Source organism: Cyprinus carpio, chromosome B7 (assembly GCF_018340385.1).
Source record: "Cyprinus carpio isolate SPL01 chromosome B7, ASM1834038v1, whole genome shotgun sequence".
NCBI classification, from domain to species: Eukaryota; Metazoa; Chordata; class Actinopteri; order Cypriniformes; family Cyprinidae; genus Cyprinus; species Cyprinus carpio.
Genome location: NC_056603.1, coordinates 40,006,106 through 40,026,902, shown reverse-complemented (window position 1 = coordinate 40,026,902; position 20,797 = coordinate 40,006,106). Strand labels below are relative to the sequence as shown.

The 20,797-nt window shown below is 35.9% G+C and overlaps 1 protein-coding gene across 2 annotated transcripts in view; it reads left to right on the top strand.

Annotated features, from left to right (window-relative positions):
* The window catches only part of LOC109053859 (trichohyalin-like), a 227,183-nt gene that overhangs the window by 173,568 nt on the left and 32,818 nt on the right, over nt 1-20,797 (top strand). Inside the window, exons 10-17 of one of the 2 annotated variants that reach the window (XM_042728648.1) lie at nt 1,110-1,199; nt 3,781-3,837; nt 7,170-7,394; nt 10,065-10,211; nt 10,292-10,375; nt 12,867-13,034; nt 19,133-19,339; nt 19,416-19,646. In XM_042728648.1, the coding sequence (XP_042584582.1) occupies nt 1,110-1,199; nt 3,781-3,837; nt 7,170-7,394; nt 10,065-10,211; nt 10,292-10,375; nt 12,867-13,034; nt 19,133-19,339; nt 19,416-19,646 (1,209 nt within the window). Of the gene's footprint in view, nt 1-1,109; nt 1,200-3,780; nt 3,838-7,169; nt 7,395-10,064; nt 10,212-10,291; nt 10,376-12,866; nt 13,035-19,117; nt 19,340-19,415; nt 19,647-20,797 lie in introns of both variants that reach the window. The other variant, XM_042728646.1, reaches the window with a different exon arrangement.

The following is a 20,797-nucleotide window of genomic DNA, read 5'->3' as shown; positions in this document are numbered from 1 at the left end:
AGACACAAGTGGAATGGAATATAAGTGGAATACTGACAACAAATTGACCAGATTTTACATTCACAACCACAAGAATTATATTTTGGATAAGATTGCATAATCATTTCCTCAGACGTTGTGTTAAAAACACTTTAACTAGTTATCTGTAATTTAATACCAGTGTTATATAACACAAAGTATAGTGTTATAAATGTACATTCATTTTTTTAATAAGGAAAATATAGAAGTTGCTAGATTTACGAGGTTAATAAGCATGGAAAAGCGTCATCACAGTCTGTGAAAAGAGTCAAAAGGGGGAGGCACTGTTTTAATTATAATAAATATTCATATAACGACCACAAGCCCATCCCACATTCCATTTCTAGCCCTTAATGTTGATGCATATTTTAATAGATTATCATTACTGCCATCATAACTTTTATTACGGTAAACGTAATTACCAGATTTACGGCCGAATTATTATTTTGGTCCCCTGCAGCCATTTTGCCCAGCAAACCCAATCCCCCCATCATAAACAGGCTGCTTCTTAGTCTGCGACCCCCTCCCAAAACGTTGAGCCATTGATTAAGATAAACACACAAACAGGCGACGGTGGCTACGTCCATGTCTGTACGACACTCCATCTGAATTGCATATCCGCTCTGCCGCTGAGATTGTCATAAGCCGTATTAAGAAAAATGGTCACGCGGTTTGACACAAATTGGAAAATGACATTTGGAAAGCGCCGCGGCGGTGGAAATTAGAGATATTAAAATTATAAATCAATGTCTGGGTAGAAGGAGCAAACGGGGGGCGGGGGTTAAAGGTCTCCTCATGACTAGGCCCCACTCGGGCTAATCTAAACCCACCGGGCTTTGATTGTTCATCCACTGTCCACTCAAAAAGAAAGGAAGAGATGATATTGTGTCTTTTCTGTGGAGTCAAGTCAGCTTATTTAGCAGCTCCCACACCACAACCTGCTAATGGATCATCTCAAAGGTGTGATATGCATTATGCAAAGGCATCCGCTTGACACTTTTAAGTCTTTCCTCCCTGTGCGTCTCACCTTCAGTTGCCTTTGTCCGTGTGTGCGTGTGTGTGTGTGTGTGTGTGTGTGTGTGTGTGTGTAGGAAGAAGAGCATCGACTGAAAGTTCTGCAGATTGATGAACTCCAAAGAGAGGTTGACAAGACGCTGGCACTGCTTGAAAAGGAGAGAGAGGTCAGCAAATCCTGTTTATTAGCCTCCTGTACATGCACTTTGGGGTACACTTTTACATGTGCCACGCGAAAACGTAAGGATGTACCTCCGGTCCCAGTGAGCTTTAAGTTCCCACTTCTTTATCTGCCAATTTTTTTTTCTTTTTAAAAGTAAAAGGCTCCCTGATGATTAGGTCTGCTGGGTCTCTGAAAACCTTGACACGTCTGACCCTTATTCGTCTCCAGCCTCTTGCTGTACTCTTGATGGTGCTCAAAGTTCAGGACACAACAGCATATTATACCCAGCACAATAAAATAGAACAGTTTTCCACTTTTACACATTGCTATTATTCACATACTCTTCTTCAGCTCTCCTGAGCTCTGAACATCTGCTGCTTTTGGTAATGGACCTTTAATTTTAAGTGCCACAGCACTGGTGAGGTTAATGCACAGGTTAAGAGAAAGCTCAGGGATCATACTAAGTAGTACTGTTTCTCATCTGTATCTCCACACCATACAAAGCTGTCACCTGTGCTGTACCCTAAGGTACAAAAGCTAAAAAGGTATTTCATACCTTATTTACACCTAAATGGTACATACTGTAGTAGCAGTGCCAGGTAGATTACTTACAAATTGTAGTCTGTTACCAATTAGGAATGACATGACGGAAATAATAGTTTGTAATGTAATCTGTTGGATTACACATATTAGGTAATGTATACTGACTACGTATTAATTACTTTTATTTTACTTTTGCCCCAAATACATTACATTATTTGTTATCAACATCATGAAGTGTATTAAACATTACATTAGACCAGGGTTTCCCAAACTGGGGTTCATGAATGTACTAAAAGCGGTAGAATTTTAGAAAGGAAACTTTAAGGGGAAAAAATGAGGGCAAATCAAATTATGAATAATTTACTGCCGTTGTGTGAATAATATGTAATCATGTAATCTCTAAATAGTAACTGTAATCTAATTATGAACATATATGTAAGAAGTAATATCATCTAATTACAAGTACTTAGTTTATCGCGATTAATCACATCCAAATTAAACGTTTTTGTTTACATAATATATGTGTGTGTACTGTATATTTATTATGTATATATAAATTCACACACATAGAGTATATATTTTGAAAATGTTTACATGCAATATTTACAAACATCTATATTTATATAAATATAATCTATATTATATATAAATCTATTTAATATGTGTTTCTGTAGCTCAAGTGGTAGAGCATTGCGTTAACAAGCGCAAGGTTGGGGGTTCGATCCCCGGAAACACATGATAGGTAAAAATTGATAGCCTGAATGCACTGTAAGTTGCTTTGGATAAAAGCATCTGCTAAATGCATAAATTTAATTTTTAATTTTTAATTTAATATATCTACATAACATGTTTTTCAGAAATGTATACATGCATGTGTGTGTATTTATACATGATACATTTACACAGCACATATATTATATAAACAACAACTTTTATTTTGGATGCAATTAATAATTTGACAGCACTAATTAGTACCTAAAGTCTACATTTGACAGCTTTGATCCTTTTTTTTCCTTTTTTTCTGAGAGAATTAAATTAATCCAATCAAATCTAGTTTTGGGAACGTGAAAGCAGGAACGCAGCGTCATTACAAGCACCTGTTAATAAACTTTCATTCTCCGTTTGCTTCCAGTAATGTATTGAATCCAATCAAAGCTATATCTCGGTTTTGGATTTCTGTCATAGTCAAATTATTTCGAAAGGAGAATTTTTTTTATCATTGTCGTGGAATATTGGCAACAAATAATACACCAGGCATTCCCTTCACAACCAAAATTAAGGTACAGTAATTGTGCATTACAACGAACTGATGATTTTTAACACCCCAAATTGGGATGCTTCTTTGTTTAATTGATACAATTAAGTATTGATATCTCAAGGCTTTTTTATTTGTTTGTTTGCATGTAAGTGTTTTGTGTTGTTTTGTACACTCTAGATACAATGCAGCACTTGACAATGTAAAAACATTCAAAATGTATTCAATATTGTCAGGATCGTACACTGTCTGCTACAATCAACAGCACAAATCTATAAGAAAACTGTTTATGGTAGCTTTCTGTTATGTTGTGTTTTGCTGTAGTTCCAGTTTGCTCTGTAGCCTAGATAAAGACAGTCTTCTGCTTTGACATGTTTCATTGCTTCATTGTGTATCTTAGTTTTGGGTTTATATTTTTCTGTCTGCTATTTATATATCTGCTAAACCAATCATCACAACATGTTTTATAAAACATGCCCAGAAAATCAAGTGCAGTGTGTGTTTCAATGCTTGTGATTAACGCTCACACCTTGCATGAGACCTTGCTTTTGTTTTCCACTACAAAAGAATAAGAAAAATAGAGGATATCAGTCAATGCACACAATATAACAAGAATCCATTGTTGCAGTCTCCTGTAGTTTACCTCTGGAGAAATGATCAGGTAGAGCATCTTCTCTAGGACACTGAAGGACTGTGCATTTCCTTTATTTTCTTTTCCTGTTGTTCTTACACATTCATCCCTCAGCACCTCTCTGTTCTCTTCATATCTCCCTCTCTCTTGCTGCAGGATTGTGTAAAGGCGGAGGAGCTGGAACGACTGAGAGAAGAGCAACTCAAGGACAAGGTCTCTCAACAATCCACTGCCTATTAGCTTCTAAGCAATGTTTTCCATACCACAGTTAAGTGCCAGTCATAACCTTGCCATAGTTTGAATTAGAGCTGCAGCCGCACGTGTTAGACACTTAACACCGAGACCCCACACGCACGCCTACACAATCGCCAGTGATCAAAACAACATCTAATATTATGACTGGCCCTAAAATAAAATCTAATATTAATGTGCTGCAGGGGCCTGATCTCAGCATCAGGAGGTACAGTTGATGCCAGTCACCGCTCAACATGACACTATTGAAAAGCTGCAAAATGACAAATTTTCTAAAACAACTAGTCAAGAAGGTCTCTCTCCCTAAAATATAAAGGCACATATATATATATATATATATATATATATATATATATATAGTTGATGCTGTTTTGTTGTTGTTGTTGTTATTATTATTGATGTGTGTGTGTGTGTGTGTGTGTGTGTGTGTGTGAGAGTGTGTGTGTGTGTGTGTGTGTGTGTGTGTGTGTGTGTTTTTTTTTTCTTTGTGTATTTATTTTACTGCTGTTAGATATACAGACCCAAAAAGCAACATAAAACTATGGCTGTCAGTAGAATAAAATATATGATATCTTTAGATAGAAGAATTATATTATATTATATCATATCATATCATATAACATATCATATCATATCATATCATATCATATCATATCATATCATATTATATTATTACACAGTTTTTCTCATGACCCCCCCAACAATGTTTTGTGGCTTCTTGATAGTAACAGTACTAATAAAATATATAAATAAGAATACTGACTAAATAAAAATAATAATATAATATTATATATAATAATATGAAATAGTTTATTGTCATTTAAATAGTTCACTTACCTCACTAAGGCTGCATTTACGATTTTCTGACTATATCCAATTTTTTTGATGACCCGCTTACATCATCTTTTAAAAGTGACCCATATCCGATTTTTGCATTTACACTATACACTGCTGAATCTACCAAATGTAGACGTTCTGACCCAGAAAAGGACTGAAATACAATGGATGCAGATGCAAATAAAATTATACAGTGTTTTGCTTTCCACAATATTTTGAAGGGAGTCACATGGGGCTATTTTGAAAAAGTCAACAAAAAAAATCATCCATGCAAAACATTGGGTCTCGTACGGCGGAGAAGAAAAAAGAGGACTTTTCCAGTTAAAAGACATGAAACCTCCGCATTGCTCCACTGTGTGTATGCTTCCATCCTCCATCGCGCCTATAATAAGTCATGTGATCTCAGTTGGTGGTGTCCACCAGAGTTGACGTCACTTTTTGTGGGGAAATGACGTACGACTCACATTTACTGGGGAATATCCGATTTGTCTGCTTACATGGCACGCGCAAATGCACGTATCCAATTCATATCCGATTTATTTCCACTTATGAATGAGGCCTGAATCCGATCTGAGAAAATCGGAATCCATGCGTTTTTTTCCTGCTTACACGTTCACCGGTCATATCCGATCTGTGCCACATGAGAGGAAAAAATCGGAATTGGGTCACCTCCCATAGACAGCAATGTAATTAACATGATCATCGTCCAGAAACGTAGCAAGAGGATTGGTAAAATCACATCAGGGGTTCAACCGTAAATTTACAAAGCTACGAGAATACTTTTTGTATGCATAGAAAACAAAAATAACGACTTTATTCAACAATTTGTCTCCTCCGCGTCCTCTAACATCAGATGGAGGGGTTGGGCCCCGGGCGTTTTGTGCACCCTAGCGCCATTTTGGAGAGTATCCACTAAACCTTAACAGCGTATGCTGTTCTCTGTCAGCTGCGCCACACGGATACGTTGTTTTCGTTCAGATCAAAGGTTAAACAACATAGAAAACATAAGGTGCAGCTGACACAGAACAGCATACACTGTTTATTTTACCCCATTGACGTTGAGCACTGATGTGGATGCATTTGGCCCATCTAGTGAAGCTTTCTTTTTAATCACTAAAATCACTTGTGTTGCTGTCCACGCACAAGTCGGACAGACTGTGAATGTCACAGACAGTGGAGTTGGAGAAAATGCAGACAAGAGAAGCATACTTTTGGCTTTTGGTAGGCTGGACCCATGTTTGGGTGAGGGCAACCTGAGGGCGAGTGCTCAGATGCTCTTGTTTTTACGGTCTGGCCTCCATGAGCTTTGAGACCTCTGTAAAGCAGCTGCTTCAAAGTGTAGCCAACTGCCATTTAGCACTGTGTTTTCCTCTGCTCCTCGGACAAGATTACTTTCCAAACAGAGTGCAGACAGCTTGATTAATAGAGGGGTCCACCGAGGTGCCCGCCACAGTATATGTTCACACTTACTTAGGCTCATTTCATTCGCATGGACTTTTATGCGCTGAACCTTTCACCACAGGGGTCCATCGGTTCATACAAAAACACAGCTCTTTGAGATGATGTCTGGGAAAACTCATTAAAGATTCTAGATGTTTTGTTTATGTAAATATAGAATGTCTTAATGAGGATTCAGGCTAAGGCTTCTGCATATATATTTGTGACTAAAGCTGTGATGGCCATGCTGTATATGGTCTTGAAATATCTTCAGCTCAGTTTATTGGCTTTCTTGCTACTTTTATGTGTGTGCACAGTGAGAGTTAGGACAGAAAATGATGGCCGATATGGAAAATGGAAATGTTGCAAGCTAGATTCAAACTTGAGTTTCCCACTTGAGCACCATGGCTCAATGTCTCAGCACTTACAGCATTTACATATGGCCAAAGAATGAAAGAAGATATTCTGATATCAAATTCATATAAATATGAGCTGTCACTCGATATCTCCCAATAATGTCTTAGTCAAATGATAATTAAAAAAATAAACATTCATTGTTCATCAAAAGCCAGATGTATCATGTTTGATACTCATATTTTACACTATTTAAATAATAATAATAAATAATAAAAATAATAATAATGTATGGATAATCAAGTAAACCTAAGTTGCTTCAGTCAAGTGTTTATATTAAAATATTTCTAACAATAAAAATTATTCTTATATTTACTTCATAAAAATTAAATTTCAAAACATTTCACAGCAAAAACAAAAACAAAAAAACAAGTGTACCACAACCTGAAGGTGGAGTATTTTGATCATGTTAATAATTTGTAGGCGTTAGAAATGTGTATTTCAAATATGATACAGCATCCTTAATAGGGTTAAAATAAATGGCACTTGGTTTGATATTTTCATATCTAATCCAATAGCATTTATGCATTTGGCTAAATTGTCCAAATATGTTTTGTGGCCACTGTACATGCATGTGTGAAGCGTCCTTTACATGTGTTGCGTAGGTCAGGCATCAAGAAGAGCTGATCGCACAGCTGCAGAAAGAGCTGGAAAGGGCTGGATTTGACCAGAAGGAGAAAGAGCTTAAGGAATGGAAAGAGCGCTGGTACTCCATCTCAGAGAGCCTCCAGCACACACACACACAGCTCCAGCAGGCCCAGGACAGCCTGGAAATACAGCAGGAGAAGAACCGCAGCCTGCAGGATCATGTGGATAAACTCCATACTGCGGTGAGGACAGAGGACAAAACACTAGAATTACTGGGTCAAAGGTCAAAATTAGAGTCAGTTGATCACATATTTAATAGAACTTCTGTTAATATGCGTGTGTGATTAGTCTAAACAGTTTGAAAATATACAAACAGAATGAAGCAGTTATTATTTTATATTAAATATATATATAAATAGAAGGGTGTTAAACATATTTAATTAATTGCATGCTTTAACCTGTTAAGATACTAGGAAAAAATGTAAGAAGGAAAATGAAGAAGACGAGACAGGGAGGTTATAGATATAAAGACATAAAGAATGGAGGGAAGTGAAGAGCTGTGATCAGGACTGGTGGAAAGACTGGAAGGAGATAAATGAGGAAGAACAGGGTGCGTGTGGATGGCTAGAGGTCAACAGGTCTCCCGACTTTGACCCCATGACCTTTCCTCATTCACACATCAGCACACTGGGGGCCAATTAAGATGAGCTCCACACTAGTGTGCAATCAACAGTATAGGAGATGAGACCAGTACAGGAAATGATTTTTCTGTGCTCCGCCCCTTCCCTCCACACACACTTCTACTCACACTCATACATTTAGGGGCCATTTACACAACAACATTTTCAGCCAAAAACGGGAAACTTTTTATGCGTTTTGCCTGTTCGTTTACATGACAACGTCATTTTGGGGACTGAAAACTAATATTTTTGATAACGGGTTTCAAAGTGCAAGTTTTTGAAAATGGCACCATTATCATTTCCGATAATATCATTTTGGAGGAAATAAACACACAAATTGGATACTTACTGTCAATGACCAATAAACTGGGTTAAGACTATGTTTTCTAACATTAAAAAAAAAAAAATTAATAAATTAAAAATAAATTAAAGATCGCTTGTGTCCTATACATGACCCTAAATACCAACCCTTAAAACTGTTTCAGCCCAAATTCTTACAAAATATTTCAAGGACCCCTGCTACTTCAATTTGTGTTGTGTTGTGTCTTCCTTTATGGTTACTGTAGGTAATTTGATTAGACCATCTATTCTCTGCTTTATATCCTACATCCACTTACAGAAAGATGCTAGAATCATGTTTTATTTGAAGTTGGATCATTGTGTTTGGAATAAAGGGGGGAATTGTACTTTAGCAGATAATTATGTGTAATCCACAATCATTTCCAATAATAACAGACAAAGTGGTTTTGGCCCACGTTATCCAATTTGCCATTCAATGTGAGATAGGCTGCTGCTCGCTCCCTAAAAATTGAACCATTTCCTTAAATCGGCAATTTGCCCTGCTTCCAGGATGCATAGAGCACAGAAATGATGGAACTTCATATTCCAGTACTGTCTTTATATAGAAACAGAAGATGATTTTTGTTTGTTTTCCTTTCTTTGTTTTGATTAGATTGAACCCTGCTGTTTTTAACTGACGCCTGCTCAGGGTCTGTCGGATGGTTAGGGTTTGACTTAGGGTTACTTGCATGTAATTATGCATAATTTATTGCTGTTATTATTATAGTACGTGCATGTAACACGTAATAAGGAATACTTTAAAATAAAGTAATACCCAAAGCTGAATTTTCAACATCATAACTCCGATTGTGTGTGTCACATGATCCTTCAGAAATCATTCTAATATGCAGATTTGCTGCTTAAGAAACATTTCTGATTATTATCAATTTTGAATTTTTTTTTTTTTTTTTTTTTTTTTCAGAAACTATGATTTACTTTTATTTTTCATCATTATTTGATGAGTAGAAAGGTCAAAGGTCTTTTGCAAGAGAGTGTCTGCACTGTCACTTTTTGTCTGATTTGTGCAACCTGGCTGAACAAAAAGTGTTAATTTTTCTTTTTAATAAGAAATGTGTGTGTATATACATACAGTGTGTATATATATATATATATATATATATATATATATATATCTATATATATATATATATATTTGAGGTGGGCATCTCTCTAGGTTTTGATGCAGAGTTTATACCTTTTCATAAGGGCGTAGGAATCTATTTGTTATCAATATTTCAAATCGATATTATAGGCATCTCTCTAGGTTTTGATGCAGAGTTTATACCTTTTCATAAGGGCGTAGGAATCTGAAAATTGTGGAGGGGCATCTAATCATCTTGGCACATGAATATCAAATGCACAACAGTCATCCAGTCCTTGATTTTCTGTAAGGTAGTCATTGGTAAATAGATGTTAACCATAACTGATGACCACTTTGCCATTGCTAAGATTTGACGGAAGCAAACCGGTGTTAATAACCCCATGATCAGCCTGACAAGTGTTTTCTTTCCTATGTTGAAACAAGTAGTTTAGGCCATTTTTAATGCGAGAGTACCTCAAAATTTCTAAAATGTAATTGTTTTCACCACCGTGCCTTTTCGTGTTTTGCTTTTATCAGTTTTGCTCCAGCTGTATTGATTGTTTATCCAGTAGTCTGCTGCTCAATTGGAATAAACGAGTGCAGTGTAATGTGTTTTGAAAGAAAAGCAGCAAGCAGGTCTAGATCAGAGATGGACTGAGTTTAAGACTGATCCGCATCAATACACCACCTGCTACACCCTCTCCAGCCTCCATGATCTGCACATCTATAAACACATCCACTGACCGGCATGATGCAACTTGACCTATATTAACAAACTTTGCATCTCTGTTTCTGTGTATGTGTTTGGACAGCTGGTGGAAGAACAGTCCACAGTCTCCAGGCTGCAGCGTGAGCTACAGGAAGCAGAACATCAGAGGGATCTCCTGGGCTCCAGAGCAGCTGAGCTGAACTGTGACATCCAGCAGAAAGACTGCAGGCGGCTCACAGAGCGTGACGAGGTACACCGCACCACTTACTTAGCTATCTTTGATAGTGTCTGGTAAGGGTTCATGTAGAGTAAAAGCTGTGTGTGCCGTAGGTGTCCAGTAGAGATGAGACAGTTCTGAGACTGACGGCAGACCTGCGGGCCGCTCAGGAGAATCTGACCGCTGCACAAGAGGAGGTGAGGATTACCTGTCAATCATTTTGCTCACCTTTTGACACGTATCTGTGACATACACTTTGAAAATACAGCCACCTACACCATTTTTAGCATCAAGTCTGTAATGCTCACCAAAGCCGCTTTTATGGAACTGTATTTCAGTTAAAAAGAACTGTTTTCAGTTAAAAAGAACTGTTTTCTATTTGAATATAATTTCAAATGTAATTTATTCCTGTGATGCAAAGCTGAATTTCCAGCATCATTACTCCAGTCTTCAGTGTAACAAGATCCTTTAGAAATCATTCTAATATGCCGATTTGCTGCTCAAGAAACATTTCTTAACAGTGTTGAGAACAGTGCTCAAAATGTTTGGAACGTGTGATATGATTATTTTTTTTAAATAGGAAATTCAGAAGCATTTATTTGAAATAGATAATCATTTGTAGCACTGTAAAACAAAAACAAAATCTTTGACATTTACAGTAAAATACTAGCAGCTGTGGTTGCCAGAACTTTACCATAAAAATATGCTAGCTCCATTTTAGGTAAATGAATTCACAGTTAAAAAAAAAAAATGTCATTAACAGATAAATTGATAAAACTGTCAATCATGCTGTAAGCCAAGGGTTTTGCCGTTTAGCCTCCATTAAGTATCTGTGGTAGAAACAGAAGCCGAGCTTTCACCTTGATCAGATCAGCATTTACTTGTTTATTTTGGTACTAAGATGTAGCTCAGGTACTACATATATAACTCTAGAAGACTGCATTTAAAGGTCTCTGTGGGCTGAATGCGGGCAGGATCAAGGACGCAGACCGTCCAGTCCATCCGCTCTCACTCACACACTCAGAAGAATAAAGATGGACCTGACGCCCAAACTTTTTCATAACCTGTCAATTGAACAAGAAGCTGTTCTAGTTTATTTATACATCTCTGACTGGTCAGTTATTTGTTTGGCAGAGTGTCCTTGTGTGTTATAAATAGGACAAACCTGTCACTTCAGTGCTGACTGGGTGTTTTGAGTTCTTTGAGAGATTTTCTTTTTCATATTTATTAATTTAGTTTGACTTTTTTCAGAGCGAGCGGGCGAGTGAATAATGCATTGGATTCTGCTTCATGTACTGTTTTTATCATTAGCATTCAGCCCCAGTTATCTTCCGAACTTATGAGTGCCTGTGAAATGTTTGTGATGTTATTTATTTATGTTGCCCTCTCAATTATTCATTTGTTTATTTATTCATGGAAGAACTAACTGCAATTGGAAAATTCATTTTTGCTGAAGGGCACATCCATCCCTCCCCCACCACACCTCAATCTGCACATCAGGTTTGTTAGGATATGCTTCATGTGGCATTTCCTAAGACTCAAGGGGGATGTCATTTTAATCCGAGCAGACGGCTAAAGAGACGGGAGAGACAGACACAGAGAGAAAAAGAAAGAGAGTACTCCATCTGAAAAAACTTTGCACTGTAAGGGTGATGGTGCAGGATTATAGAGAGACATTTAATAAAAGACAAGATGAGTTTGATAGACCTTATGTATCACGTCTCTGTGCTACAGCCGTGTTTCATGCTGAATTCCCTCTGTGCTTTCCTGCTTTTTCTGCCCATTCCTTTCCTGGCTCTTTTGACTATATATACACACTATATGGACAAACGTATTGGAACACACCTCTTAATTATTGAATTCAGGTATTTCAGTTAGACCCACTGCCATAGGTGTATAAGATCAAGCATCTAAGCATGCAGTCTGCATTTGCAAAATGGGATGCCACCATTGGAATTAGTTAGTTTGTGAAACAAAGCGTTGTCGCTTAGTGCTGAGGCACATGGTGCGTAAAAGTTGCCAACGCTCTGCTGATTTCAATAGCTGAAGATTTCCAAACTTTTCTAAAATGTGATGCATTCCTATGATGGCAAAGCTGAATTTTCATTATTATCAAGGTTGAAAACAGTTTAATAATTAATATGTTCTGTTTAATATTTTCCTAGAAATTAAGTTAAATTAATAGTACTTTTATTCAACAAGGACACTTGAAATTGATCAAAAGTGACAGTAAAACATTTATATTGTTACAAATGATATCTATCACAAATGAACTTTCTACTCATCAGAGAATCCTAAAATATGTTTGTGGCTTCCACAAAAATATTTAGCAGCTTAAAAAAGGTTTTCAGCTTTGACAATAAGTATGATTTCTGAAGGATCATGTGATATTGACGACTGGAGTAACAGCTGCTGAAAATTCAGCTTTGCCATCACAAGAATAAACAGCATTTTAAAACGTATTAGAAAATTTGTTTGTTATTTCACAATATTACTTTTTTTTTTTTTTACTACGGTATTTGTTATTAAATAAATGCAGCCTTGGGGAGCATAAGATACTTCTTTCAAAAGCATTTAAGAATCTTAATTATTCCCCACACACATGATAAAATATGATCAAAATAGCCATATTGCTTTACCATAAACTTGCAGGTAATATTGTCATTTGTTTGACTGTGGCGTGTTTAGCTGGCAGAGCAGATGCTGCAGGTCACGTCTAGGGAAGAGGAGGTTGTGGCCCTGCAGAAGGAGGTGAGCAGACTTCAGGAGATCCTGAAACAGAGAGAAGAAATGATGGAGAAGAACAAACACAACACAACACAGCTCCAGCGAGAGACAGACTCCCTTTACAGACAGGTAAACACACACACACAAAGCACAAACACACTAAAAATCACAAATTGGCCAGTCTGGGTATTGAGACCTGAGAAAGAGCCGGCGTAAGCATGAGTTTGTTGTGGTGTTGTTGTGAAGCACTTGTGTGTGTTTAGCTGAAGGGTGTTTGTGAGGTCTCCAGTGAACACACTCACGTGTAATATTTCCTGTCTGCTGCATCGACAGTCCACACATAGGCATGGAATTCCAATTAACTCCCTTTAATTAGACTCTCCCTTGCTCATGGCACAGTTCCTTCATTTATTTTAATCTTGTTTATGCACCTTGATTGTTTCACAATATAGATTTTTTTTAATTAGGGAAGATTGATTAAATTGCATTGATTCCCTGTCCTTATTAAAATGAAACAGCCCCCCCACTCTACTCTCTCCAAACCAGTGTTATTTTTCATAATTAGAGCCTGTGCCTTCAGCTTGGCTTTAGGTGTGTGTGTGCTATGAAAATAATGTTTATCATACTTTATTACATCATCTGAAAGGCTGTTGTAGTGGCAGCCACTTTATGATTTAGTGGAAGTTTCATTAAATGGTTTTGTGCTATTTATTAGTTGCATTTTCCAACATAATAGTTCCTAAATACATTTAAAATTTTTGTTGTTGTTGTTATTTTGCGTTTTGCTTTGTTTTGTTTTATATTAATATATTAACTCAAATTACAAAAATAAACAGAAATATATTACTATTGTAAATTATAATTACACTATAAATATATATATATATATATATATATATATATATATATATATATATATTTTATGATTACAATAATAATCTTATTTACACTTAAAGTCCTTCATGTCCAAACCCTTGAACTTCAAAAATTTCAAATCCTTGTGCTTTTATTTTGGCGAAATATTGCTAAAGTGTTGTAATTTTCTGTCAACAAAAATGTTGGATGTCATGCAAATATGCAAATAAAGTAAACTTATTGCGTGTTGCATTCAAAAATGCATGTTAAACTCAAGCCCAAGCGTTCTCTGAGACTGACTGTTTTCTGGAGCCAAATTCATTTATTTAAATCTTACATTCAGTATAGTTAATTATTAACTTTTCATCATCAAAATCCCGTTTGGAAAAACCTGACCTAGACAATACCCAGAAAACACCTAGCATGTGCTCAGAAACACCTCAGCAAATACATATCAACCACCTACAAAAGCTTAAGTCCCATTCACACCAAGAACAAAAACTCTTTATTAGCAAATTAGCATCCACGCCAATGCACGACAATTTGTGCGCACTGAAATTATGTTGTCTATTGCTTTAAATGCTCAAGGTTTTTAAAGTCAGCTGGATTCTGATGTTTTCATCATCCATCAGCTGGAAAAAGAATCTTTCTGATAGTGATACTAATGATATTGTTTCTCTGTATCTCTGTTCTCATAGTATTATGAACGATCATTAGAACAAATGTTATAGTCATAGTTATTGTCTTTGGTGTGAGCAGGCCTTTAGTGTTATGTTGGCTAGTTTTGCACATCAGGCAACACTGATTTTATTTACAAAATGTGAAAATGTCTTTTCTTTCACGGTGGCATTAGATTATTGTTATAGCAAACACTGACTGCTTGTATAACACTCGAAGCCCTCTAGAAGATCTAGTGCTTCTCAAACACCTGCTGTCTGCTTCACCTGATAAACACTTGATGCTGATCCGTAGAATTTCTAATCATGAAGCTCATCTCAGCTCTTTTAATTTTGATCGATGACTCTGCTTATCCTTTACATAACACATTCCTGTCTCTGTTCTAGCCCTCCACCTCTCTTTGCACCCCTCCGCCTGGTATGAAAATGATATTAGAAACTAAATGAGATTTGAAATTGTGTGTTTGACAAGTGACTTGATGACAGGGTTTTATTGCAGGGCCTGATACATGGAAATTTTATGCTAATAACGCTGCTGGCCAACCGAGCTAGTATGAAATTAATCAGCGGTGGAAAAGCGCGAGAGAGCTCCATAAAAAGTGTGTCTACCCTCCTCTCTCTCTGTCTGTCTGAGTCTCATCTGAAATAGCCACAGGCTGTTGTCTGTGTGATGAGTTTGCGACTGAAATAGGGACTTAGAAAATTAGACTGAGCTTAGCACTGATTCATGCTGTAACGTCACCACGCAACACTGCTGTCAACTCTTTCCAAGGACTCATCAAGGTGCGTGGAGTAATTTTTTTTTTTTTTTATGTTGCTTTGGCCCATATGTCATCTTGGATGTATACTGACACCTAGAGGTGTGGATGCAATATCATGTAAAAGTTTTCAGTTGCTGATGCCATTAATGTAGACATGCAGTATTCACAGTCAGCCATTGTTGTTTGTTCGGTATGAGAAAGTGTCCAAACGAGGAAGTATAGAGATAAAACCAATAGAACTGGTGTTAGATAGCAAGTAATGTGAACATGTCTGTCCAGATTAGGCAACCAACTCCATGTAGAATAAAACATTTTTTAGGCAACTGATACAAATAGGGTCTTCATCTCATTTTTCAAAACTCCTATTCATTTCTATGTTGGTCAACTTTTCTAAAAGCTTCATTCATCTGACTCAAAAATTGCAACAATATAGGAATAATGGATAAGAAATAATAAAGCCAAAAAAACAATTACTGATTATAATTATTGTTATTATAGGAATAATGGATAGAAAGGCAATTATTAATGAAATGGATAAAAAGCAAATAAAAAATTAACCAAAAATAAACCTAAAAAATCCAAAATTCAAAAAAAATATATTATAGGAATAATGGATAGAAAGGCAATTATACAGTGATCTATAATTAAGCTTAAAGAGTCTACATTTCATAATAATTATAATATATATATATATATATAATATATATATATATATATATATATATATACTATATATATATATAATATATATATATATATATAAACAAAATAAATAGAATATAAAAAATATTACTGATTATTGTTATTATTATTAATGAAAAGAATACATTATTAATATTATTATTAATGTTGTTTGAATTATTAATAACAATTATCATCATTATCATGATACAGAAATCTGTAATCAAGCATAAAGAATTTATATTGCATTAATAATATAATATAATTATTCATGAAAAGTATAGTATTGATATAATAGTAATAATATAATACATTATTAATGTTGTTGTTGTTAATGTTGCATGAATTATTAATAAATAATAATAATAAAAGTTTAAAGTAGACTCTTAATATGTAAGAAGATCAATAAGAAGAATAGCAGTATACATTTATTTATTTATTTATTTATTTATTTATTTATTTTTAATTCATTGCCAGGCTGACTAAATGAAAACCTAATAGAAGCTCCATTGTCTCATGATTAACTTTATATTTGGAATTATGTTCAAACTGATCCCAAAGTGTTTTATTAGCTAGCAAATAATAATAATAATAATAAATAAGAACCACCTTTAAACTGCACAGTTTTCTACGATTTTGAATTCTTGTTTTTGCATCTATATGCAATAACTTTGACTCATTTAAAAATTCTGCATCACTGCGCTTTTTTGTGCCACAACTGCAGTGTAAATCAATTTAGTTGACCAATCAGACAGCCTCAAAGTCTATGATGTCCACATTTTTCTTGTGGTTGTCAAGCCTCGCCTTGCCTTTATCACCTTTTACTAGTTTACATCAACTTAAGGAACATTCATATTCTCTCCTTCCCTCTGCTTGCTTGCTTCATTTATCCCATTCATCTGTCAGCGGTTTTCCCATGTGCATGTCCATGTTGCTCCTCCCGGCTCGATTCCAAGGAAACAGAAGCGTAGGTGAATCACTAATGGAGTCATTATCAGCTTCCACTCTTTTAAAACAACACAATTAGCAGTGTAGTCTTAATGATGCTTGCAAGGGAAGTTAGGTGCACTGAGGAGACTCCATCCAGGGCCTTCACCAAGTCCAATAAATCACGCAAGTTAACTCACAGAACTAATATACCACATGTGTGTGCGCGCAGTAGTCTGTGTGATTTATTATTTTCACCCTGTGAGACATCTGTTACAGTGCTCCTTATTTTTGTAATGCATCATCAGCCAGGGGAAAAAAATAATATTATCCAATCTGGGATCGTCTCCCTCTGGAGTCTAATAATCTAATGTAGAGCTGCTATCAGTGAGGCACCACAGACACGCTTCAGGGAGCAAACAGGCTTCGCTGATTTCTGTCTGAGAATCTAGCATTCATTATATATGCCAGACTGTGACTGCAGATGTGAGTCTGTAAATATAGAGTAATAATAGGATGCTTGTGACTCTAAATTCTAACTAAATGAGCTGTATATGAAGTGTACTAATTAAGAGTGCCGTTGTACTGAATATCAGCATGGCTATGATACGAGCACACGGGCAATTAATTGTGAGTGTGATATTGTGTTATAAATTAGAAGTAACTTACCAAGAATATTTGGTAGGTTTGTATATATATTTTTTGGCAATAAAAATAGTTCCAATAATAGTTCCATGTCACCGAGTCCCACCAGGATTTCATGGGGCTTTTTTCTGATTTTCACAAAATGGATAAATTTGCACCAGCTTTTCTAAAAAAAATTAAATAAATAAAAATAATATATATAAATATACATAATATATCCATATATATATGCCCATGCAGCGGAAACCCACCAATAATAAGCGACTGGCTCAAATCTGGTCACATTAACGAGTGTGTGTCCCGCGTGGGAGGATTTTACTTTTAAAGCACTGCAAAGACAAAAACCACGCTTTCAAGGCTAGTTAACTGAAATGAAATGATCAGCTACAAAAACCACAAACCTCTACCTTAACTTGAAGCCGTATCACCCCGATGACAAAACAACAACCAAGCAGCCACGCCCACAGCGGGTTATGATTGATTGATCGACCGGCTCAAATCTGATTGGCTAAAGAGTACGAGTGTCCTGCGTGGGAGGAGTTCGCTACCAGGAAAGTCTCAAAAATACACACACAAATCCAAGGCGATTCACACATTCACAGCCTGTGATAAACTCATGAATTTTAAATATTCATAATTTGTGTACACAGCTGTACATCTGTGAATTGCGTTTTGCATTTGTGAAACGTATTTTATGAATTTATATTCCTATTTTTTATTTTGTATGTTTTTATATATTATATGTGTGGCTGAACTCACTCATTTATATATTACAGTATATATTTTGTATGTTTTTATATATTATATGTGTGGCTGAACTCACTCGCTCTCAGTCATGTTACTTCTAGCTGTTTATTGATGTAGGTATGCAAAGCTGAGATGTAAATGCTATGCCCTCTTCTGAAGACGGGGCGGGAATATGCAGCTCATTTGCATTTAAAGTGATACACCCCAAAACAGCTCATTTTTTAGACAGGCCCCAAAAATCACATTTTATACGTTATAATAAATGAGCTGTGGGGTATTTTGAGCTGAAACTTCACAAACACATTCTGGGGACACCCATGACCAATATTATTTCTTGTAAAAAGGGGCATAATAGGTGCCTCTTAAAATTAAAGTGATGGGTTTTTCATGTTTTATTGTTCATTTGTTTAGACATAATAATTATACAGAATTTATATATTGGCATTAACTTGAGGTATCAACCAGATTTTTTTTTTTTGGTGCATCGCTATTTCATTTCAATTCCACACGACTCTACTCTGATCTGGGTCGCCACAAACACAGTTCAAAGTTTAAAGTTTTAGTAATTTTCTTGTGTTTTTGTTATTTATTCCTTTTAATATGTCTGTACAGTTTTTATTATAATATATTTTATTTAAATTTTGAATTATATTTTCTGTTCTCATTTAAATTATATTTAAAGTGTATAATAATTTTGTTGTGTTTTTGTTTTTTAATATGTCTATATAGTTTTTTTTTTTTTTTTTTTTTTTTTTATTTATTTTTATCAGTTTTAGTTAAATATAATAACCCTGGGCTTTTCAGTTGATTTGAATATTACATCACACTTATGGTGTCCAAAAAATTACCAAAATACGCTTGATAGTTTTTTTCACACTATCAAGCAAACTATGCAGTTTTGTTGTTTGTTGTCTGTCAGTGTGAAGTCCAAAAGGAGGAGCTGTGTGATCTGTGTGAAGAAGTGCAGCGATGGCAACAGGAAGCGCAGGAACAGAAGGAGAGCCGAGTGAAGGAGGTGCAGGCCCTTAAGGAAGAGCTGCAGAGCACACAAAGCCGTCTGCAGCAGCACAGAGATAACCTGGAGAGTCTGTGCCGTGAGCTGGAGACGGCCCACAGACAGCAAAGAGACCCGGAGGATGAGGTGAGACAGCTCAGCAGACTTAACTTTCACTATATCACAACTTCTGCTTCTAAATATAAGTGTTTGTTTGTGTCAGGCCTCCTGCAGGGCGGCAGCTCTCCGCAGTCAGGATACAGAGCTGACTGAGCTGAAGGCAGGTCTACTGGAGGCTGAGAAACTGGCCACAGACGCAGAGGCCCGACTGCAACCTCTTAGTGAATCCCTTGAGCTCTGCAAACACAAGTATCAGGCCTGCCTCAGCAAGATCGCACAGCTGGAGCACACACTGTTTGGTCGCGAGGAGGACCTGAAAGAGGCCCACAGTCAGGTTGGTACTTACATTAGTATTAGTTACCTTAAAAAATTAAACCTGCTTTGCAGCTGTAGGGGCGCAGTGTATACTGGTTTTGACTGTATTTCTTATAATATTAATCCTTATTCTTTCCACTTTCCAACAGAATATCCATTTCTTTTGTACTGTGTAAATATATTGACCAAAAATATTGACCATGTTTTTAATAATCAGCCATAACATGAAAATTATTATTTTGAAAGGGTATCACAATAAAGTGCTATGAAGTTGTACTTCTCCTCTAAACCAATACCTTCCAGTGTACCAGAAATTAAAAATGCATTTTTCTTCAGAAATTTATATTTTTCTTCAGCAATAAATTGATTAAAAGTGACAGAGACATTTGCATGATTAAAGAAGGCTTCAAATAAATGCTGTACATATGAACTTTCTTTTCATCAAAGAATCCTGAAAAAAATATATAATTTTCCTCAAAAATAGAAGACTGGCGTAATGATTCTGAAAATTCAGATGTTCTCCACAGGAATAAAGTACATTTAAAAATGTATTCAAATGCAAAACAATTACTTTAAATTGTAATAATATTTAAAAATATATAACAATTTTTTACTGTATTTTTTATGAAAGAAATGCAACTTTGGTGAGCATAAGAGACTTCTTCCATGTTAAAAAATCTAACTGAACCCAGACTTTTGAATGGTAGTGTGCATACAATGAACCAAATGAAGAAAATCATCAAATCATCAGTTTTACTGAACTGTACTCGAAAATAACAGCATTACTATAAATACAGGTATTGTATCAGACTATGTTTATACGACAACAGTGTAGTCAAAAACGAGTTCTCAAAATGATTCGTGTTTACACATATCTGCGAAAATGTATAAAAAAAAACCCCGCTGTATTACATATGCCAGGCCAGTAGTTGGCGCTGTCACCTTGTTAGTAAACAATACCTGTAGGGAAGTGACGATTATATGTTGGTTGTAATAATGGTGAAGTAATTCCACACTTTGCGGAAGAAGCGTTCGCAAACTCTTGAGCAGCAACAACACTACCATATACTCCGCCGTGGTTGTGTATGTTTGTTCGCGCTTGCCTTTAAAATCGTCACGTACTGCGCATGTCTACATACCTAACACGTACTATGCACACGCCTGATGTCA